Here is a 23,695-nt window from a genome sequence, read left to right as displayed (position 1 = left end):
ACCAAGTGCCCACTCTTTTATTATCTGACTTTGAGTTTCTAATAATGTTAAAAAAAAAAAAATGACAGCTTTGGGCCGTACTTTGAAGGCAAGAAAGGACATTTGAAGCCCCTTGCCTCAGCATCCTTCTTGGGAAGGTCCTCCCTCCTGGTCCTTAACTCTTCCACTTCAGCTACTTGCAGACCAGCAGCCTTCTAGCCAGTGACCGTCACTTGACGGAGGAGGAACGGAAATACTTCTGCCAGGAGATCCTCAGCTATGCCAGCCAGCAAGAAGACAACCCAGGTGAGACAGGTGGCTAATCCTGTGTCATGGGTTTTCCATACAGTATGGAAGAAGGAGTGAAACCATACCACCTGCTTGGGTCTTTGTCTTCTTTCCATCTCTTTTTCTTTGCTGAACCTGAGTGAAGCTTTGGACTTCACCCAAACAGGTTAGCCTGCTTCTGTGAGACAGAGGAGTGCTTCAGACTTCTTACCACACAAGAGAATTCACAGGCCCACAGGGCTCTCTGATAGCTATCTGTAGGGCCAGACTCTGGTGATCATCTCAAGAATGCTTCCATGAACTGCTGTGGTTTTTATGTTTCATTTTTTGAGATATGTTCTCATTATGTAGTTCTAGCTAGTCTGAAAGTCATTAGACCCAGCTGACCTTGAACTAGAAACAGTCTTCCTGTATCTGCCTCTCAAGTGCTAAGCATGCATTGCTTTGTGTGTGTGTGTGTGTGTGTGTGTGTGTGTGTGTGTGTGTGTGTGTTTCTCAGTCACTTCTCCACTTGCTTTTGGAGACAGTCTCCCACTGAACCAGAGCTTGTTTCTGGGCTGGGCTCGCAGTCCAGAGAGCTGCTGGGCTCTGCCTGTTTCTGCTCCTGGAGTTGCAGTAGCAGGTACACACCTCCATGCTTGCCTTTTATGTGGATGCTGAGGTTCCAAACTGAGACACACGTGTGCACACACCAAGTACTATCTCACTAAGCCATCTCTCCAGACCCATATCAGTTATTTTTAGTGGAGTCCAATGAAGAACCACACATCACTTAATTCTTGGCCTATATATGAAGTTTGGTTATATGTCTCAGTTCTCTTTTGATGTAGAACATTTACTCTCATGTCATGAATTCCTATTTGAAGCATACAGTTCAATGGCTTTCAGTGTGTGCATAGATGGCATATCCACCACCACAGTCCATTCTGTCACTGAGAACAGAACCCTATATTACCCTGCCAGCCTCTGCAACCACCTCTCTGCTCTCTGTAGACTCCCATTACATGAAGTCTCCTGTCACTGGCTTCTTTGACTTAGTGTTTTCAAGGCTCATGGGGTGTGGCACATTGCTACACCATATCTTTTTATTTCCAAAACATTGAGGCAGCTGTCATTCAGACAAGTCCACCTTCTGGAATCTGGGCTTCCACCTGGGGCCCTCCAAGTTACAGAGTCTGGAAGGTTAGATTGGAGGAAAGCACTGATGATTTTGTGTAGCCAGATGAAACTTGCTCTTTGTGTTTAGTTGATCAAGAGCCCTCTTAAGAGAAACACTGCCATTATAAAATGCCATGGCACTGGGAGTTAACAGCAAGCGTTTATTTCTGAGTTCTGGAGACAGGCATAGTAGGGTCATGTTCTGGTGAGGGTTTCTTCTTGCCATGTCCTTACATACAATGGAGAAGAAGCCCACATGCACTTGGGGATATCTCCCTGTAAATGCCACTTGACCTCATGTAGTCTAATTACCTCCCAAACACCTATATCCAAGCACCAGTGCTCTGGGGTCTAGGGCTTGCTTTATTTACCACAAGATGTGTATGGGTTGGATTGCATAGCTCAGCCAGTCTGTAGCAGGTGCTGAATGTGATGGCGAGTTCTTCACAAGGTTCTGGCTCCTGGTTGTGTGGTCACTGGCTGCAAAGGTGGATTGCCCCTCCCATTAGCAGTGCCACCTGCCTGATGTTCTGAGCAACATCAGGATGGTGGTGTGATTTACAGACCCCATGTGCCTTCTCTGCTTTCTACTGTGTGGGGAATGATGGGAATGAGGCTATTCTTCCTGCTCCTTAGTCCTTTTATGTGAATACAAGTTCCAAAAGCATTTGCCTGTTCTTGGGTCAGCTGTAGCAAGTTAGCTTCTGGGCAGACTTTGGTTGGTTGGTTGGGTGGTTGGTTGGTTGGGTTTTGGATGGATCAACCTACAGCCACAGCCTCGGCTTGTGCCTGCTAAGCAAGCACACTTCTACTAAACCCACCCCCCAGACTCTCCTTTAGTTTATCAGTCCTGTTCAATGGTTCTGTAGCATTGTTCTCTATGGAGAAGAAGACAGAAGATGATGCAGAGAACACTGTGGGTTCTCACCTATCTTCAGTGTCTGCTGAATTCTCCCTTCTGTAGGCAGCTGTCCCTCTACTGTCTACACAGTCTGACAGAAGCTGGAACTAACTCTAGGGGCATGGTGGAGCACTAGCCTTCTTTCCTGGAGAGTTTTTTAGAGTTGTTTGAAAGGGTATTTGAGTCCTTGTGGGTGTCGAGGAAGCAGGCTGCTGACCAGCCTCATTTTGAAATTGAGGGAGCAGTTGTTCTTTGTTCCTCCTAAATTTGCCAAAACAGCTGTGGACAACCTCACTGCTATTAATTTGCTTATTCCCAGTTTCTAGAAGTATTTGTTTAGTCTGCTTTTGTGATGTAAGGAATGCAGGAGGTTGGAAAGCTTGCAATCTTCATTCTAAACCTCCACATTCCTGAGCTGGTAGTGCCATCAGGATATGTGACTCCAGTGTGGACATGGAGTATGTGTTTGCAGGTCACAAGGTAGTGCTACCCATGCACCCCTTTGCACGGCTGAAGGATCTCCATTTTGACCCTCCCAACGCTGTGGTCCATGCGGGTGGCGTCCTGACTGTGGAGATAACAGTGTGCAGCCAGATGCCTGTCCCTGTCCTCGTGGACCAGATTGCTGTCAATGTCCACTTTAGCATTGAAAAAAACAACTACCGAAAGACAGCTGAGTGGCTGACCAAGCACAAGACTTCCAATGGAATCATCACCTTCCCAGCTGAGGCCTCCCTGTTCCCTGTATCTCAGAACAGCCTGCCTGCCTTGGACTTGTCAGAGATGTTGGAGAGAAGCCCCTCTGATAACTCCTTGAACACCACAGGCATTATTTGTAGGAATGTACACATGCTCCTCAGGAGGCAGGAGAGTGGCTCCTCTCTAGAGACATCCTCGGGATTGGTCCTGGAGGATGGGGCTCATGTGCTCAAGTGCAGCAGTGTGACTCTGCAGCCAGGAGACAACAAGATAGCATTCAGGACCCAGGTATGGGTTGGGCCGGGCTCAGGTCATGGCTCTCAAGTTGGTGGAGGTGGGGGAGGGAGCCTGAGAGCACTGTGACGCCCTCTGTGGCTTGGGTTTTTTTTTTTTTTTTTTTTTCCCTTTATCCTAGGGAAGATTCAACTTTTATATTTACACGGTAGCTTGACTATTGATAGATTTTTGAATGAAGTTTGTTTTTTGTTTTGTTTTGTTTTTATTTTGAGACAGGTTCTTACACTGTAGCCCAGGCTGCCCTGGAATTCACTGTGTAGCCTGGAGTGGTCTCGCTCATGGCAGTCTTTCTGCCTCAGCCTCTTGACAGGCATGAGCCATCATCCTAGCTACTAAATGAAGTTTTTGTGATGATCTTTGTTTGGGCTTTTGCTTAGCTTTTTAAGGGCAGGGTTATTGGGTTTTCTTAGCTAGTTCCTGTGTGTGTGAAGATGCCTCCTCACTTGAAGGTGACCTGCCCTGTAAGCTGTTCCCTTCGGTGGCTGCATGGGACTGTACACTTGCTCTGATAGAGCATGCCCTTTTCGTTTTACCTCATTTGAGGACAGGGTCTGAGGAAGATGTTTTTGCCTCACATGGATATGGTCTTACCCTGGTGGGACTCATACCTGCTGAATGTCTCACTCAGCACCTTCCCAGAAGTGTGCCGTGAACAGGTCCTTACACTGTGTCTACCTCCTTAGAGGCTAGCGCTGAACTAGAAGCATCAGTTGCTCAGAAAGGGCTTGAGAGTCGGAACTTTCTTGGAGCAGCATAGGTGCAGATGTGATACACAGGACAGAGGGTTGCAGGGAAGGCGGGTGGCATTCGAGTGGGAGGACAGCCCATCTTTACCTTGGGAACTTGTAACAGAAAGTTTCATCTTTCCAAGTGCTTTGTTTTGCCCCCAGGCCAAGGAACCTGGAACATACACGCTGCGACAGTTACGGGCCTCATTGGGCCCAGTGTGGTTTGTTCTTGCACACATCCACCCCATTGTCCAGTACGATGTGTACTCTCAGGAGCCTCAGCTGCATGTGGAACCACTGGCCGGTGAGTGGAGCCTGCAGCCACACAGGAAGCCGCAGAGGGGAGGGCCTCATATACCATAGCTCTTGCTCCTCTGCTTCTGCAGAAAGGGTAGTGGAAGCAGCCTGGAAGCCACTGGCTGCAGCTGTGTTCTGTCACTCTCCTGTGATTGCTAGCCATCATGCATAGGAACCATGTATCTGAAAGTAAGGCATTAAGATCGTGTGCAGGGAACTTGTACACCTGGCTCCCTTTGGGTGGCGGCACCCAGAGTATAGTTCACACTCTCATCTGAGTGGGCCTTGCCTCCACAGCATGGCTCTGTCCTGCTGGCAAGCTTTCAGGGAAGAAGGAGCGCTTTCAAATGACCCCTGCCATGTGGCATGTTCTAGAACACCAGAGAAGCTGTTTTCTCCCATTTATAAACAGTATCAAGGACTGCAGTTTTCTGATACACATTCAGATACTCACACAGTGCACACATGAACCACAAACATTCCTTGTCTTTTCATGCGCAGCCCTGGCTGCCTCAGGAGTCCATTGCCCAATTCAGGTGCAGGTCCTTGACTTTAGCCCTTATCTGTATGATAACCCTTTTTTATTTAAAGCAAAAGGAAAACACAGAAAGGAAAGCTTTTTCTTTTTTTCCTTTTTTCTCTTTTTCTTCTCAGTGCTCTCTATGTCTTTACTTTCCAGCTTCCTCCTGGGCCTGCAGCAGATGCCTCTGGGTGTCAGGCACAGCCGTCTCTAAGGACTCAGCTCCTAGGAAGTCCTGGCCCTGTACCCCTTCCCTCCATGGCCTTGCCTCCCTCTCCTGCCTTTCCTTCTCGTCTCTGGCCTCTCACCCCTCCTCTGCCCGGCCCAATCCCCTGCTCCATTCTCCTGAGCAGCTCTAGTAGCTGCTTCCTTGCTCTGTCCTGGAGCCGCCTGTCTGACTTGATGACGTAGTGAACACCATAGTCTCACTGTGGAGCCCAGGAGACACCCTCCTCCCTCGGGTTCCCAGTGTCGTTTGTTCTCAGGGAAGTCCTGCTTCGTCCTGTGGCAGACACGGAGAGGAAGATGTGAGGCGGGAGGGAGAGGTGTACAAGGTTAACAGACTTCAGTAAAAGAAAAGCTCTCTCCACCTGTCTGAGTCCTCCTGTGGCTGCTCTCTGAGGACAGGGGTACTGATTGCTGTCTTGTTTCATTTAGATAGCCTTTTGGCTGGCATTCCTCAGAAAGTCAAGTTTACTGTCACTACTGGCCATTATACAGTAAAGAATGGAGACAGCCTCCAGCTCAGCAATGTTGACGCCATGCCCATCTTGTGTCAGGCGGATAACAGGGCTGTGGTCTACTCTAACTCAAGAGGTAAGGCGGCAGGCGCCGGCGCGCTTGTATTCACACACTTTGAGGATGGAAGAGTAACCAGCAATCACTGCCCTGACACTTTTGTGGCACCTTGACTTATTCCCTGAGGTCAGCATTTGTAGGTGGCCTGAGCTAGCACCTGAGTGGGGCATACATCCTGCGACAGTATATGAGTATGGTGTGTTCAGTAGTCATCAAAAACTGCCAGCCTCGCTAGGTACTCTCAGTGCAGTTTGACAGCTGGGCCATGTTCCACGAGTGCACTTCTCCAGACCCATCCACCCCACCCACCACTAAAGAGCAAAAGCAGGTCACCCTTTTAGGTCACCAGTCCCTAGCCACCATCTTCTTTTTCTTTGGGGTAGGTGTTAGTCTGCATTTAGACAGAGTGTGCAGCCATGGTGGAGCTGCCCCTGCCTGTCTGTGCTAGAGCAGTGCCTGGCCTGCCGGCCTCCTGTGGAGCCCTGTCTTGGGTCTTGGCTTTTCCTGCCTCTCCCCTGGCAGGGTAGCAAGTGCTCAGCAGTGTCACCTCCCTTTGTGCCTATTCCCTACTTGACAGGAGAGGGAAACAAAGCCATGTCTGAGGTGACTTTCTGTCTCCCACAGAAGAGTGCTCCACTGCCTCAATCCGGATCCAGTCCTCTGACAAGGTCACAAGCATCGGTCTTCCCGCTGCTCCTGCATACCATGTGATTGAGTTTGAGCTGGAGGTTCTGTCTTTACCGTCAGCTCCAGCAGCTGGTGGGGATACCAATATTCTGGGGACGCCAGAGCCCCACAGGAAGCAGAAAGACAGGCAGCAAACTGACCATTGCATGGTCACCACAGATCACAAGGTAGAGTCTTGGGTTGTGTGGCTAGGCAGTAGTAGCCCCTGCCTGTCTGGGTAGGAGGAGCATAGAATCTATTTCCTGTGCTCTCTTGTGCGCTCATCTGGGCTTGTGGCTGCCGTAGAAAACATTGAGGCCCTGACTTCACTGTAACCAGAATGGAGTCACCATGACAGCAGGAGGGAGAGTGGATCCTTGCATCCTGGGTCAACTCTGTCAGGAACAGCTCTATTAGGGTAGGCTCTGGGCTGGCATTTGTTGACAGATACTCAAGAGAGATGGCCGCTCTGGCCAAAGGTGCATGTGAAATCAGCTCATGGAATATTGCTGGGTATGTCCTCCTCCTGTGACATGGGTTCCAATTCTGTGGCCCCCTTTGAGCCTCCCACATTGTGCAGTGTGGGTATAGGAACAGTTGAACAAGCCTCAAGACAGCAGTCACTTTAAATGCATTGTGGTTTAAGGTATAAGGTAGTCAATCTTTGTAGAAGAGAGTTTCCTTTCCAGTCTTCCAAGCTGTGATAAAACACCATGACCCAGAGGAACTATTTCATTTGTGGTTTATGGTTTCAGGGGGTTAGAATCCATGACCATCATTGGGAAGCATAGCAACATGTAGGCAGGCCTGGACTACTGCTAGAGTAGTAGCCGAGCTTATATCTTGCTCACAAGCATGAGACAGAGAGAGCTAACTGGTAATGGTGGGCTTTTGAAATCTCAAAGCCTGCCTGCAGTGACACCTCCTCAACAAGGCCACACCCCCTAATTTTCCCTAATGTTTCCACCAACTAAGAACAAAGTATTCAAACACAAAGCTTAGGGGAGCTATTCCCATTCAAACCATAGCACAGTCTTTCAAGAATAGTTAGGAAATTTCTCCCTGAACCCTGTGCAGAGAATGCAGGGGGTAAAGATGATGTCTTCTTAAGTGGGAGATGTGGTTTGCACCTAATAGATCTATCTATTCTGTATGGGGATAAAAGCAAACTCAAGACCTGCTCCTCTCTTGCCCCTAGGGAGTATCTCTCTTTGGTCTCTGACATGCCTACACTTAGTTTGGCCTCTAGCTAGGTTCTGTCAGGCAGGTGAAGTAATTGGATGATTGCTTGCTTGCTGGTGGCTCATGGTTACTTAGAGCCTTGGGACACATGCTGCACTGTGAGGTGCAATTGGCTTGTGGCCCAGATGCATGAGACACAGTGGGTGGTCTTGCTTTTTCCTGCCAGGATGCCTGTGCTGTGAGCTGAGCTGTGTTCTGGGACCCTTTCCAATTCTGTCTCCATCTCTTGTTGATTTTGCAGCTCCTTGTTTTCCTCTTCCCTTGTTCATGTGAAAAAATGTCTGATAGAATTTCCTCTTAGGACAGTAAACCACAGTAAACCAGTGTGCAGCTGGTGGATGATGACAAGGTTGTGCTGTTGGACAGTGGGTTAAAGGTGGCTTCTATTTCTTCCCAGGTGTCCATTGATTGCCCGTGGTCTATCTACTCCACTGTCATTGCACTGACATTCAGTGTGCCCTTCAGGACCACACACTCTCTGCTCTCTGCTGGAACCCGGTAAGGCTGGAATAGGGGCCAGCTCTGCTTCCCTCCCCCAGTGGACAGGGCACATAGCTTGTCCTTGTGTGCCACTGTGGTTTTTACACATTACCAGAGTACCTCTCTGTGTCATGGGTACCCAGGCTATGTTCCCAGCTTCCCCTCAGCCTCACAGCTGACAATGTCAGTGTAAAGTTTTAGGTGAGATCCAAACCAGATCTTGTTGGGGGATCACGCTGTGAACCCAGAGTTTGCATTTGCATTGATTAGATAAAACTAGCCTTGAATGAGGAGGCTAAATTAGCAGTTAGTTGACAGAAAGTAATCATAGAGCACCAGAGGGCATCCTGGAGAGAGAGAGAGACATGGGAAGTAGTAGGGATGGATTTGGAGTTTTTCTTTTTAGACAGAGAGGAAGAAAGGAGAGAAGATTAGCTTTTTGCTACTCAGCCTCTCTGAGCTCGAAGGTTTTCACCCTAGCCTTTGAATGTCTAGTCTTATGTTTGGCAGCAGCTACAGAGCCTACTGTATACACAGCTATACAGCCTGTGGGAACAGAGAAGCAGGCGGGTAAACTGTGGAGTTGCTGAATTAGTAGTGGATTAGGGTGCAGCCACGGGGCCGCAGCTAAAACCACAAGATCTTCAGCTGATCACCAGTCTTTAGCTACCCCTCCCTCTGTTTTAAGCTACTGACTTAACTGGCTGACTCCAATTGTTCAGCTTCTACAAGGTGTAATGTTCTGGGCATCCTCATGGTTTGTGTAGGTCTCTGTCCCAGCACCTTTGGTAATGTTAGCTCCCCATGGTAGAGTTTTGAAAGCATTAACACTTGGGGTTCTGTGCTTCCAGGCTGTTCTATACGCTGCAGAGTGCTCAGCAATGCATCTGCTGATTTAACCCACCACAGATGCCCGAAAGCCATGCTGATGTCGTCTGGGAGGAACCAAGTTGTCTAGCTGAACTCCTAGGGGGAGTTCAGAGGTGACAGCACAGTGTCAGGGCCTAAAGTGTGTGCCTCTCCTGTTTTAAATGACAACACTGTCACCACCCAACTCTTACCTCTCACTGTAACCGTCCCTCTTTCTCGTGGACTGGTGGGATTTGGCTAAGTCATAAGGATGAAATGTTTATACTAGCACTCTTCATGTAGCACCCAGCAGAGAAATATTACATTCAGAGGTTTGAAAACCTCAGTGATCTGTTGCTGTGACAAAAACAACTTAAGGAAGCGTTTATTTGGGTTCATGCTTCTTGAGGATGCAGTTCAATGTAGTAGGGAAGGGATGGCATCAGAGCAGTGGGCAGCTGGTCATGCTGTATCGCAGTCAGGAAGCAAGAGGAATGACTGTTAGTACTCCATCTCCTTTTTCCTTTTTATTCAGGCTGGGATGCGAGCCCATGGAGTGGTACCACAGTATTGAGGGTGGGTGTTCACCTCAGTTAACCTGATCTAGACTGCCATTTGGAGCATACACAGGGATTTGCTTCTATGGTGATTCTAAGTCATTACTAAAGGCTTACTTTTCAATGTTCTCCAGATAACAAGTGAGCAGGGCAAGTGGGGAAGGATAGTCAGGTGTCTCCCCAAGAAACCCACTGGCTCTTAGGCACTACACACAGTACAACAGATCAAATCAACTTCCTCAGGTCCATTTTCTCCTAGACTGCCTGGTTAAAAGATTAGTTATTCTGGCACCTTTAAATGTGGCCCCAAATGAAAGTGTTGACACCACTCATTCTTCCCCTGCCTCTTTCATGATTCCCTTGGGCAGGGTGTTGTCCTGGCCAGCAGGGCAGCAACGAGGGCCTGAACCTCAAAGAACCTGGAATGAAGAGACAAGAGACACGAGAAACTGGCAGCAAGACAGGCTTTCTGATCAAGCTGCAAAATTTTATTTTTCTCAAACATGTTATATAGTCATTATGGCGGAAAGCTAGGTAAGGCAGGGATTCAGAAGAGGGAGGTCGTTGCCTGGTAACCAGACTGCAGGATGTTCTTAGTCATAGGTGAGCAGAATATCGGCTAAGAGGAAACCCAGGTAGAGATAAGCAGGTTGTTAGCAGGGGAAGAGGTCACGGGAATTGCTAAATACCCTAACTGCATAAGGAGGGGTTACCAAGTAGCCTAACTGCATTCCTGTAAGCCCTAAATATTCTAGTTGGGGAGGGGGAGAAGGTTGATTGGGACTGAAGGTAGCAATCTTCTAACTCAATGGGCTATTCTTTAAAAAAAAAAAATACAAGGCTGGCAATCTCTAAGGCTTATGACACGATCACTCCCAGCAGGGTCTCCCTTTCACATAGTTGAGACACGGAGTAAGAGCCCTGAGTGACTCACTTTGTTTCTGTGCTTTAGGAAATATGTCCAAGTCCGTATCCAGAACCTGTCAGAACTGGATTTTGAACTGTCAGATAGTCATCTGGAAGACATGGGCCATGCTACTGACCTGAGGCTGGCACCCCTGAACACACAGTCTCAGCAGGTAACTGCTCTGGTCTGAGCACCAAATTCTCAGCGGGCCAGGGAAGGAGACCAGAGGGACTGGCTGAAGCTGAGCAGAGCCTGCTGCTGATTTGGATAAGCTCTGGCCAGCAAGGAGGGCCTGGGTCAGAGCTGCACTTGTGCCATGTGCCTGCATAGGTCATCTGTGGAACAGGTGGGCTTAGAAGGCTGAGGGCCAGCAGATGGCACAGGAATGCCTTTTTCATTTTAGAACTTACCCTTGAGCTAGCCCTGCACCATGTGTGATTATGTAAACACAGGCTTGTGTGTGATCTATTAATTGTGTGTGTGCTGTCACTCTGAGACAGTGTGTCCTGCATTGCTCTAAGTAAAGGCCTTCCATACTATGTTGCTATGAGAAGCTCACATCTGGACCCTCGCTCCCTAGCATTTTTTGCCCTTTCCTCTGTTAAGTCAGTGTTGCTAGCTGTTGATTAGATGATTCCTGGTGGAGACTGTAGCTTCAGTATTTTCAGGCTTTCCCACTAATATTTATTTGGCCATTGTTACATCTCTGTTGAACCTGTCCCTGAGCCTGTAGGTTTGGACCCTAGTCTTTAGGCCATGTGTCTGCTACACTTGTTCCTAAGTTGTTTTATGTTATTAGAAAACAATTAACATGGATGTCAACTGGGTGATGGTCGTGTTAACCTTCTGACACTGTCATACAGTGACTGAGAGAAATCACTTGAAAAGAAGGAAGTTATCTGGCTCCTGGTTCCATAGGTTTTAGTCCATGGTCTCTCTGCCTGGTTGCTTTGGGGCCTGTGCGCTGGCAGCAAGCACATCATGGAGGGAGAGCATGGCAGAGCAGAGCTGCTGTTGCTGTTACCTTTTGGGAACTTGGGGAGAAAGAAGAGGGGAAGAGAGGTGGGGCCCCAATAGCTTTGCCATATTCTTCCTCAATTAGTAGTCCACCTCCTGAAGCTTCTGCCACCTCCAGGCAGTGCCATTGGTCCTGCTTTGACAGTGGCATGAATGCCCTAGTGTGAACTGTGTAGGGAGCTTGCCATGTACTAATGATCCTGAAGCTCCTTTTCGTATCTCTGACGCTGAGAAGCTTATGCAGTCATAAAGCAGACCCCTTTGACCAGCTGACCAGGCTGTTTCAGGTCAGGCAAGCAGGACTGAGGCCATGGTAGATGCTGCTCAACAGCAGGAACCCACAGGCTCACAGCAGACTGCCCCGACATGTGCCCCTTTGCATACAGTGGAAGGCCTGTGTCCTCCCCAAGGCTCCCCAGCACTGTGACCAAAGTCGTGCTTCTCGTTACAGCTTATCCACAGCAAGCAGTCCGTGTTCTTTGTCTGGGAGTTGACGTGGACGCAGGAGCCTCCCCCTCCTCTGCACTGCCAGTTCTCTGTGGGGTTTTCGCCAGCTTCTGGAGAGCAGCTGACCGTCTCCTTGAAGCCCTACACTTATGAATTTCAAGTGGAGAACTTTTTTGTATGTACTATATTGTTGAAAAATGGGGTGTTGAAGTGGAAGCATGGGACACTTCATATTCTTGATACTCTGGAGGTTCAGGTGGCTTCTTTAGATACACTGGAGCCACAGATCATGCTGTCCAGTTTGTGGTGCTGTGTCTTTCCCGGGGTGCACCTGTTCCTGACAACGCTAGTGATGAGTGACCTAGACCCCTGCCCTCCTCATGCAGTCGCCCATAACAGTCTGGAGGTACATGTTAGAGCCATCCCATCTCCATCCTGAGCTCCTGCTCCCAGGCACTGCTTTCAAACACAAAACAGGAAATGTCGCCGGAGAAAGTTACTACTTTCTCATAATCCCCCTCTTTGAGTGTGCATCTCTGAATAGCCGAAGGCTGGGCACATAAGCCTGGTTGTGTTTGATTCAGTCAGCTTTGTCCCTTGTGCTGGACAGATAGAAAGGCATTTGTGTTTACGGTTCTTGATACTATCTGTTTTTTTTTTTTTTTTTTTTTTCTACATCCCTGTAACCAAATCAGTCTTAATTATTTTGAAACCCGTGTTTTCAACTCTGTACGTTGGCCATAGAGTTAAATATAACCAGGGTTGTGGCTTGTTTTCATATAGTGCCAACATATAACTGTGCTTTTGGAGGAGGTCTGGCTTATTCACTGTGCATGGGGCCTGTGTTACCAGTGTGTCTTCTGCCTTCCTCTTACATCCTGTGAGCAGAGTCTCACTCACCTTCAGGGGTCGTGCAAGCTGAGAACAAGGGTCCTCCTGAACACTTGTAGCCTTTAGTGGGTTGCTTTCTGAAATGTATTCTTGAGACCAAGAATCAGTCAGGACTTTTGTGTGGAAAGCTGTTGAGGTATCCCTATGTGATAGTGCTCACCTTTCTTTTTAAAGCTTTTGTTTCAGCATGTCCTTATACTCAGTTATGTGTCTGTTTTTCACATCTTAATGGGGAATACTTTGTGTCTCAAAAGGACCTCTACCCATCCATGGCTACTCTACATTTCTTCCTTACCCAGGTGAAGCTACAGGCAAGGCTGTCTGTGGATCGACACTTCCTTAGAGTTTCCCACTCTTGATATCATGTGACTTGTGACAAGCAGCCTTTCTTTAGCAGTGTCCTCAAGGCTCGTCCATTTGGAAGTGCATATTGGGACTTTATTCCTTTAGCTGCGTGCTGTTTCACTGCAGTTGGACCACATGTCCATCGATTATCAGTGACCAGAATCTTCCATGTTGATAATAATGATGCCAGGGAAATCTACCTCTGAGTTCTTCTGTGATACATGGGACACAGAATTGATGGAGTAGAGTCATAGTGTGGCTCTGGGCAGGCTGCTGAGAAGCTGCTGGACTCCAGTAGCTGTCCAGGAGTCCCAGGTCTACACTCGGGTCTACACTCTCACAGCACTGCAGCTGCTGGTTCCTTGGTCATAACCATCCCAGTGGTTGCAGAGTATGTGTCACCATCTTGGGAATGGGGGATTCCCAAGAGGTCAGGTGGTATGTGGCTTTGTAGTTACAGGTCATCTGGAGAGACCTTACATGGAGTGGTGTGGCTTTGTGTTGTTAGATTTTAAGTTCTTGGTATATCTTGGGTATCTTTTCCTTTTGTATATAATTTGTAGGCGTGTATCCCTTCTGTAGTTAGCATTGCACTCTCTTGAAGCACAGAAGTTTACTTTTGATGCAGTCTAACTTTTCTCCCTCCATCACTTGAATCTCTGGTTCCAGATCTCAGAATCTATCACCGAAGTCAAGGTCAGAAAGGTTGCTTAGGACTTGATAGTCTTGGTGCTTGTGTTTACATTTTATGTGTGTATCTCTGTGCTGCTGCTTCGTTGTTTTTCTTTGTTTGTTTTTGTTTGTTTGTTTGTTTTTCTTTTTTTTTTTTTCTGAGACAGGGTTTCTCTGTGGCTTTGGAGCCTGTGCTCTTGTAAACCAGGCTGATCTCGAACTCATAGAAATCCAACTGCCTCTGCCTCCACCTCCTGAGTGCTGGGATTAAAGGCATGCACCACCACTGCCCGGCTCTATGGTACTTGTTGAAAAGACTGCTGCAGAATAGTTTGACACTACTGGCTGTGATTGGTAGTTTTTTCCTGGGGGGGGGGGGATGGGTTCTAGTCACAGACTTGCAGCGTCAGCAGTCCAGTGAGAGGGACTGGTGCTGAGGCCTGTCAGGGGCAAGCTTTTCCTGCAGCCATTGGCCATCAGCTCCACTGCCACCATCCATGACACCTTTGAACCCTTAGGAAAAGTGTCCTTTGCTAGATTCAAAATAATTTCACCTAGTGTGTCCACTAATGCTTGGTGAAGGATGTGTGAATGGGCAACTTTGTATTTCCATTGAATGCCCCAAAGCTGGCCTGTGTGAATGGGCTACTCAGAATTCTGCAGCACCTTTGCCCCTCTTTCCCCCCATTAGAGAGCTGGGTATGTGTTGTCATATCTGCATGTGTCAGCTGCCTATGCCCCATAATGGGAGAGCAGCAGGAGACCAACCCATCAAATTGGTGGACATTTGCCTTCGAACAGAATTAATTGAGTGCTTGATAAGAAAGTCAGAGAACAGATCTGGCCTCATGAGTCCCCAGAGAAGTTGTCGTCTTTCCATGAGTCTTTGAAAGAACAAGATTCTCAATCTCAGATACCTTCTTTGAGTAGCAGTGCATTGCTTTCTATTGAGATATGCCATGCTGCCCCATACATACCAGGTGAAGAGTGCCTGGCTTCTGAGCTGGAACTGCCCATGTGTGGTGTGAGCCTCTCACCAGTGCCACCAGCAGCAGGCAGGTGTGGAATCTTAGTTTGTTCTGGGTGGTGATAAAATACTGGTTTGTATGGAAAGCCGTTGAGAATGAGGCTGATAAGAAAAAAGGGGGGTTATAGACTAAATTGGATGGTACCTAAGGGTTTGTGTTAATTTTTACTAGTTTTGGTAATGATATTTTGACAAGAAAACATCTCTTTTTTTTTTTTTTAAATAATATTCAGTGTCAGCATAAGAGGTGAAATGGCAGATTGTCTGGAATTTGCTTCAGAATATCTTAGGCAGACTTAGAAACCCTAATGGAGTTTGATCAAACAGATGAAGCAAATACTAATAAACTTGATGTGGGAGAGACACATGGAGGGTTACTCCACTGCCCTTGCTCTCCTGTGAGAAATGCCTGTAATTGAAAGGGCACCTAAGAGGCTGGTAAGATGGCTGCACAGGTAAAGGTGCTCATTGCAAAAGCCTGTTGATAACTGGAGTTTGATCCCTGAAAGGAGAGAACCAACTGCACAAAGTTGCCTTCTGATTTCCACATAGACATCATGGCATGTGCATACTCGCATTCTCCTCTCAACAGCAATAATGTAAAAAAAGAAAAGAAAAGGAGTGTGAGGCCATGGAGTTGGGGTTGTGTCTGTAAGTACTAGCTGCCATGGTTACTCTGTGGCCATGTAGTAGGGCCAGCCTTCCTTGTGCTGAAAAGTGAGTGGGCAGCTCTGCTCTGGTCCTTGGCAGCCTTTCCTCTGACCCCTTGAGTAAGCTGTCCCTTATCTTGTCTGTCCCTTCCTTCCAGACACTGTACAGTGTGAGAGCTGAGATCCTCCCTGCTTCGGGGGCTGAGTACTGTAGGACAGGCTCACTCTGCTCCTTGGAGGTGTCTATCACACGGCTCGCCAACCTCCTGGATGTGGACAAGGATGACGCCCTCGTGGAATCTGAGGAATATTTTTCCACCAAGCTTATGTATGAAGGTAGGCCTCAAGCTCTTCCTGATCGCACAATGCTCCATGGCCTTCAGTGAGGTGCAGTATCCTAGTAGAGCGGTCTAGAATCACAGCATCTGTCTGATAGATTCATGGGACAGCACAGTCCTGGGTTCACTGAACACAGTTCTGTTATTACAGTGCATTCTGACAAGCACTGTGCAGCAGTCTGGGGAGTCAGGACCACTGATGCATCTGCCCTTTTGTGTAGGGTTTGGAGTTCCAGCAGTGCTGTGAAAGCATGCTCCCAACAGCTGAAGCCCCTGACCATACACTGTCCTCTCTTCCCAGGCCCTGCAGTTCACAGAATCACTCTAAACATGATTTTATTATTTTTAGAAAAACAGTGGGGCCAGCAGAATGGCTCAGTAGATAAAAGCACCTCCCATGAAGCTCCTACTTGGTGGCCTAAGTTCAACCCCTGGAATCCAGAGTGCAAAGAGAGAACCAATTCCCAGATGTCCTCTGATGTCCACATGCATACCATGCCATACATATGCCTGCACACACATGTACATAATTAATAGTAATGTAAAGGTTTTTGTTGTTGTTGTTGTTAACAAAACACCAATGTTCTAGGTATGGTGACACATGCCTATAACACCAGGACTTGGGAAAGAGATACACAAGAATCAGGAGTTTAACACCAATCCCTGTTACAAAGTGAATTCTAGGCCAGCCTGGGCTACTTGAGATTCCATTTCAAAAATGGGGTTGGAAAAGTGGCTTGATCACTAAGAGCAATCAAAAGGACCTTAGTTGAGTCTCCAGAACCTACGGAGAAAAGCTAAGGGTGGTGACAAACACTTGTAATCCCAGTGTTAGGAAGGCAGAAATAGGCACACCTGCCAAGCTAGCAAGCCTGTCAGGCTGGCTAGTCTACTTAGTAAGACCCATGCTAGTGAGAGGCCATGTCTCCAAGCAAGGTGAATGGTGCCTGAAGAATGACAACCAGAGTTGACCCCTGGCCTCTACATGTGCACACATAGGAACATACATATACACATGAAATAAAATAGGGCTGGCAGAGTGGCTCAGGAAGCAAAAGTGTACTTTCTGCACAGTCTAACAACCATGTTCAGTCCCCGAAACCCACTCTGGAAGGGGAGAACTGACTGACTCCACATGTATGCAGTGACATATGTGCCTGGTTCACACAGTGTATCATTGTGTATAAACACACAATAATAATAAATAAAATGATACAGTGAACCCATAGCATATTTTTCATGAAAGATAAATCTGTTCTCAAGTAGAAAAATAACAGTACATGTGATGTCCTGGAGTCTTTCATCTCTTTGCTATCTAGCTTAATCGGAGGTGACCAAATTTCTGTGCCTCGTCTGTGTCCACTCTGAGGAGAAAAGTATATTGATTGGAGTACATGAGGAAGCTTTCACAGACTGCCACTTCTTGGAGTCTGAAGTTGCCCATTTCATGTAGCCTTTCCATCTGTCCGGTTTTGAGTGGATCTTTGGCCAGGTGTCACTTTGTAGCACATGAGTTGATCATTTGGAAAGCATGTTTGCTCAAGTGTGCACATCTTCCAGTTGTAAAACCATTTCAACATCTAAGCAGCTCACAGTGAGTGCTGGAGCTATCGAGTACAGAGGCAAATGCAAAGCTTCGCAAACTCCAATTTTTACTTAAAATCTCAAAATTTATCAGCCATGAAAAAGACTGACTGGGGATTTGGGGGAGATGGTAAGGAGGGATGAGACAGGGTATCACCCTGTAGTCCAGACTGGCCTGGAACTCATGGAAGTTCTCCTGTCCCAGCCTCTGAAGTTCTGGGATTGACAGAACTTCAAACATCATGCCTTGCTCTAAGCTGTTTTCTTTGATATGGCATGGCAGCCTCGTGTGGTTCTTTTTCAAGAAAATATCTGCTGGATACTAGTACTGATTTCTATAGATAACCAGTCAGTATCTCACATACTGAGCTATTGTGGAGACAGCCCAGTTCAGCACACAGTACAGAACATTCTCCACACTTCTGCTCTCAGCTGCCCTCCTGCACCTGAGAACGAGAAAAGCATGAAGCCCCAAGCAGAAGTAGCTCAGAGGTCCTCAGCTACTTACTGATGGGTAAAAAGGTGGACTCAGGCTACACACAGGGTTCTGGCTGGGCATCTTTACCCCTCTTCTGAAGAGGTTACATATTGAGATGGGGACAGTCTCAAGTGACAGCATTACAGGAAGGGGAATAGATCAGAGGTTGGCAAGGGTCAGGGTGCCTGTGGTTTTGTGGAATTAAACCAAAAGAAATGCCTGACCCAAGTGCCTTTGAAGGTGATGGGGCCTTTGAAGACTGCAGCCTGGTGACCATGTTAAGTTCCTGTCATCATTTGAGATTGCACAGTAAGGAAGGCTGACTTCATGTGACCTCTGAGATACACTTCACAATGCTTCTAGACTTGCAAGATGGCTCACTCAGTCAAGGTGCTTGCCACCAAGCCTAACCACCTGAGACTCACCATCAAGGTGTTCTCTGATGTCCACATGTGCTCCATGACACACATGTTCACACACATACACAAAGAAGGAGGAAGAGGAGGAAGAAGAAAGCTTCTTTTGGGGGGGATGAACTGAGCAGTAGGTGACTGACTCCTTTGTGGAGGAAATTCTTAAGTCCAGTTATCAATTCCGGGCAAGTGGATGCTGGAGAAGAATGTGAAGGATATGATGGGAAATGTGGCCTATGCCTTCATCAGGACCAACATGAGTGTGGCATGGAGGCAGCAGCCTGGAGCTCATTTGGAGATCAGGGCACACTGCAGTCATACTCTGAAACTTGCCTCCCTGCCTGTTCTGTAGCACCTGCTGACCTCATGGCCGCCCCACCTGCCTCTGTTGCTCTGGCCTTCAAGTCACACACGGCGTAGGAAGCTGTGACCTCCTTGCTACATGTCTGCTTCTTGTGGGAAGGGTCTTTTCTTGCTCACCATCCTGGATCCGAGCTGGCCTCACCTGTTTCTTTACCTCAAGTGGTCAAGGCCAGGGGTTAGGATCACCCTAGATTAATGTGGGGGGGGTAGTTAAGAAGCAAGCATATTAATCATCTATAATCCCAACACTTCAGAGACAGAGGCAGGCATATCTCTGTGAGTTTGAGGTCAGCCTAGTCCCCACAGTGAATTCCATACCAGCCAGACCCTGTTTCAAAACAACAAAATAATCTGTGTTGATAACAGCTGCCACATACTGAGGCCCTGCTGTATCCAAGATGTGTCTCAATGATGCAATGTGTACCATCTTTCTACATCCTTGGGAAGCATCTGGTGGTTGATGGTATTATTCTCACTCCACAAATGGTCACACCCAGAGGCTGAACAGGCTGGGCAGGGACAGGTGCAGGATCCAGGCAGTGCTGGCCAGCTTTCTACCATTGTGACAGATGCCTGGGAAATCCAGAGGAATAGATTTTCATTGGCTTGTGGTTTCAGAGGGTTCTACTCATCAGCTAGCTCCATTGCTTTGGGACTGAGGCAAGGCAGAAGCATGGCAGTTGGGGACTATGATGAAGGAATCAGCTCTCTTCGTGGCGTGAAGGAAGCTGAGGAAAAAGCACATCTGTGGACAAGATAAACCCTTCAAAGGCCCATCTCCAGTGACCTTCCTCCAACTGGGCCCCACCTCCTGATAGCCATTTGCATGAATTCATCACTGGACCCTCTGATGAAGTTGGCACCCTTGTGATGGGATCCTGCCTAACACCACCAGCTGAGGACCAAGCCATCAACATGGGAGCCTTTGGGAATTCTGAGATCCAAACATAGCACAGATCATTGGTCCTGATGCAGCTACTCACAGACAGATCTGCCTCCCACCTCCAAACAGCCTAGTTTAATGCTTTACTTGTCTAATGGAGAAGGTGGTTTTCTGTCTGCATCTGATGTGATCCAGTCTAAACTAGATCTGAGTGTTGCACTAAAACAGTGGTGTGCCTAGATCATTGAAGCACATGTTCACTGTAAGGTGGACTTAGCTGAGACATGTGTTTCCTGTGGTAAGACCATGACTGTGAGGATTGGAAAGGGGGATGAGTCTCACTTTGCTGTCTATACAAATGGTGGCGTTTCCTCCTCATTTCAGTTGTGGACAATAGCAGCAACTGGGCTGTATGTGGGAAGAGCTGTGGTGTCATCTCCATGCCTGTGGCTGCCCAGGCCACTCACAGAGTCCATATGGAAGTGATGCCTCTGTTTGCTGGTTACCTCCCCTTGCCTGATGTGCGTCTGTTTAAGTACCTCCCCCATCACTCTGCTCATGCCTCTCAACTGGATGCTGGTAAGGAGTTTATAGAACGGCAGATGCTCCCCTCCATACATAAGTAGGTCACAACCTGACAACCCGTCCAAGTGGAAAGTACTGCAAGTTGGCTCACTCACTGCCCAGATACCCTGAGCATCTGAGCATAGCCTTGCCCCTCCCCCACTGGGCAGAACCATTTGCACAGAGCTTGTAGCCAGGTGTGGTCACCCACACCTTTAATCCCAGCACTTGGGAGGCAGGTCTCTGTGAATTTGAGGCCAGCCTGGTCTACAAAAAGAGTTTTAAGACAGTCCAAGGCTATTATACAGAGAAGCTCTATCTCGAAGAACATAAATAAATAGATAGACAAATAAAAGTACAGATGTAGATGAGATAGGATTTACAACGAAGCACAGAATCCCCAAATTGTTTACTGTACAGTGTTGTTAGTGCTAGCCTGATGTTCCCTTGCTGAGAGGTGGGGAGGCTGACTGGGGAGTGTAGTTCCAGCCACTATCCAGCATCCTGAGAGGACCAAACTATACTGCCAGTTCAGAGTCAGCACCTGAAGTGTGGTTCCAACTTAACATAGTGTGAAAGCTGTAGGCAGAGCCCTTTTAGACTTAATGGTAAGTTCTGTATTTAAATAGGCTGTAGCTTCATGTGGCAGACTGAAAGTAGAAAAGAATACCTAAACCCCAGTCTGTTGTACTAGTTTTAAAAAAAACACACACAGTAATTCTGTAACGACGTGACACTCAGGTGACTCTCCTGTATCCACGCAACAACCCAGGTTGGCTCCCCCTTTCCTAGGCTCATGCTACGGTGGCTTGGTCTGACTTCCTGTGTATTTCACAGACAGCTGGATAGAAAATGACAACCTGTCAGTGGACAAGCACCTAGATGACCAGCTGGACTGCAGCAGCGTGAGGAGTCGAGGCAGCACACACTCAGCTTCCAGCAGCGAGCACAAAGGCTTGCCCATGCCCCGGCTCCAGGCACTGCCTGCTGGCCAGGTCTTCAACTCCAGCACTGGCATGCAGATCCTGGTCATTCCCAGTCAAGACGACCACGTCCTGGAAGTCAGTGTTACCTGACGATGCCATGGGCCAGTGAAGCCAGAGTGGCCCTGAGTGAGTGCACTTTAGGGATTGTGACTGGATTGTGGTCTGTGGTAACACACTAGCTCTAACCAGACTTTGGCAGACTTGCCTGGCTACAGACACATCAGAGAACAGTGTCCTGCTGCTGCTCAGTGGAGTAGAACGTCACCTCATGTTGTCTGTGACACAGGATTCGTTTTCATTTTTTCATCCCTGACCCTGTCCCGTGCGGGTAAACCCAACTCATCATACTTTCCCCATCAGACTGGTCTCCACCCAGCCTTTCTCTGGGTCCATTTCCGTTTCTTTCAGGTGGACCTTCAGCAGACTCTGCAGAGTCTTCTTATGGCACTGTGTGCCCTTCTGCTCAGACAGCTCAGCCTCCAGGCAACTTGTGGGCCTCCTGAGGGATGAAACACTGTCCTACACTCCAGATTCCCTAGTTACAGTTTTATAGTAACACCTTTTGGGGCCAGGGGGTGGGGTGGGAGGGAACATAACCCCTTCTGTGCCTTGGGATGCCCAGCAGATCACAAGGTCCATCTGTAGAAGCCACATGAAAGGTACTGGAGAGACAACCAGAGTACAGGGAAGTGTGATGTGGAGATGGCTTAGGCTAAGCATTCTGGATCCCTGATTCTCTTAATGTCGATTGAATATCATATGCACTTGGAATTAAATCTATATTTATTATAATTGTTGGATGTGGGGGTGAAATGTTTTCTCTCACTTTAAAGTCTGCTCATGTATTGTAGCTGTATAGTCGACATCTTTTGCACCTTAAGTCTTGGAACTGAAGATGCTCTATCTGGAGTGAAGGTGAGAGAGGTCTCTGTTGGGCTCTGGTCACTCATAAAGAAGGACTCAGGGCCTGGAGGAGCCTCTGCTGGTCCACTGGGTTGCAGTCATACCGCACCAACGGGTTCATTTACTTTTGGTTGTAAATTTGATTGTACATATTGTTGATTTATTATTTTTAAGAGTACAGACTAACTGATGTAATGTTTGTGTATAAGTTGCACCAAAAATCAAGGACAAAATAAATGTTTGTTTTTACTGGTGTTGAAGTCATAGCTTGTAAATACATGATGCTGTATGTATTAAACATTTTCATTCCTCTGAAGTGATGTATTTTTGTACATATGAGGTAGAGTGCTCTGGGTTTGTTGGCATGAGTGGAGATGCACAGCTGTGGCTGTCACCCAGGGACCCAGCCTGGGCACAGGGAATCAGGAGCACAGGCAGAAGGCAGGAGAACCAGGACATTTTCAGTGCTTGTTGTATTTCCTTTTTAACTCAGGACGGTGTTATCCACCCACCCCCACCTCTCTCATTTGCAGGCACTGGAAGAATGCATAAAGAAAACAAATACTGAAACTTATGTGCAGTTTAAAACTAATAAATATGGGCAAGCAAGTTATGCAACATAGAACTTCATACTTACTGAATGTTTACAGTCCTCTGAGATCTGTTTGCTGTGAAACTTGACATTTGCCTGCAGATGTCAAGTCCATGAATGTGGAGGTCTCTGAGACTTAGAAACCTTCCATCTGGTACTTACTGTCAGCCTCCCTCTTCCATGTGTATTGGGTGAACTGCTCACCTTTTGAGAGTGGTGTCTAACCCTGAGTTACTACTCTTTGATTCTCACATTTCTGGGTTCTCTCAAGATTTTTAATTACATATATTTTTAATTATTTTAGAATAAAACAATGGGAAATCTAAAATGTTTGTGGTAGCTCTGTCATCTGGAAATAAGATGAAATCAAATCTGTCAAGAGACTTTTTTCCTCCTCCCCTCTAGCTACCCAGAAACTACATGTGTGTTTCTTTTCGAGATGGGAAATGCCACCCAAAGTCATCCTTGTTTCTCCTATTTGTAGAGGAACTAGGAGACTCTCACTGGATTCTGTTGAAGTAGGCTAGTTTGGTGAAGATGTCTTGGGTATTACACATTGGGAAGTCAGACAGGGAATGTGTCTCAGAAGCAAACCCACCAGTGTTTACAGACAGCTGTTACAGTGTGTAAAAGAAAGTCAGTTATAATTGTGAATTTCCTGGGGTCTCATGTGATTGGAAGAATAACTTCTGATTGTAATGTGGGAATTGTATTTAAGGTCTCCTGCCTATAGCCGCATTGTGCAGTGTGTTTGTGGGTGTCTGAAGTTTCAGACAAGAATAGAAATTCCATGAAGAGGAGATAACTTGGCTTTTTCTTTGTGGTTTAAAACAAGCTTAAGTTTTAAAATGAAATTAAACATACCAGATTTTATCTAAAAATGCAGTTATGCCACCATTTATGAACAAACTAATGCTCTTAAAATAAGCCCTACATGACTTTAAAATTTTATTTCTCATGGAGACTACCTTTCTGTGTAAGACAGCTGGCATCTGTTCTCTGGGACTCGGGCTAGAAAAGGTGAAGGCTGACCTTGACAGTGAAGGAGTTGGTTCCATTTTCACAGTATTCTGTAATATGTCAGAGTAAAGCCAATGTACTAAGATTGTTAAAAGTGTAAGCATTAAAATTCTAAAAATACACATCTTAAGAAGAAACTCCGTTTGAATTTGGTTC

At 47.1% G+C, this 23,695-nt stretch overlaps 1 protein-coding gene across 2 annotated transcripts in view; it reads left to right on the top strand.

Moving 5' to 3' along the window:
* Trappc10 (trafficking protein particle complex subunit 10) overlaps window positions 1–22,243 on the top strand; it is a 62,476-nt gene extending 40,233 nt beyond the window's left edge. For both annotated transcript variants that reach the window (XM_051187019.1, XM_051187020.1), the window contains 11 exons: window positions 173–285; window positions 2,799–3,313; window positions 4,213–4,354; window positions 5,525–5,683; window positions 6,290–6,519; window positions 7,971–8,071; window positions 10,412–10,538; window positions 11,835–12,005; window positions 15,574–15,751; window positions 19,859–20,053; window positions 20,876–22,243. In XM_051187019.1, coding sequence (XP_051042976.1) covers window positions 173–285; window positions 2,799–3,313; window positions 4,213–4,354; window positions 5,525–5,683; window positions 6,290–6,519; window positions 7,971–8,071; window positions 10,412–10,538; window positions 11,835–12,005; window positions 15,574–15,751; window positions 19,859–20,053; window positions 20,876–21,114 — 2,170 coding nt within the window. In that variant the 3' untranslated portion in view covers window positions 21,115–22,243. The remainder of the gene's footprint in view (window positions 1–172; window positions 286–2,798; window positions 3,314–4,212; window positions 4,355–5,524; window positions 5,684–6,289; window positions 6,520–7,970; window positions 8,072–10,411; window positions 10,539–11,834; window positions 12,006–15,573; window positions 15,752–19,858; window positions 20,054–20,875) is intronic.
* Window positions 22,244–23,695: the final 1,452 nt, after the last annotated feature.

This window comes from Phodopus roborovskii, unplaced genomic scaffold (genome assembly GCF_943737965.1).
Source record: "Phodopus roborovskii unplaced genomic scaffold, PHOROB, whole genome shotgun sequence".
NCBI classification, from domain to species: Eukaryota; Metazoa; Chordata; class Mammalia; order Rodentia; family Cricetidae; genus Phodopus; species Phodopus roborovskii.
Note: the sequence above shows the minus strand (reverse complement) of the source record. Positions and strands in the feature narration are given on the sequence as shown.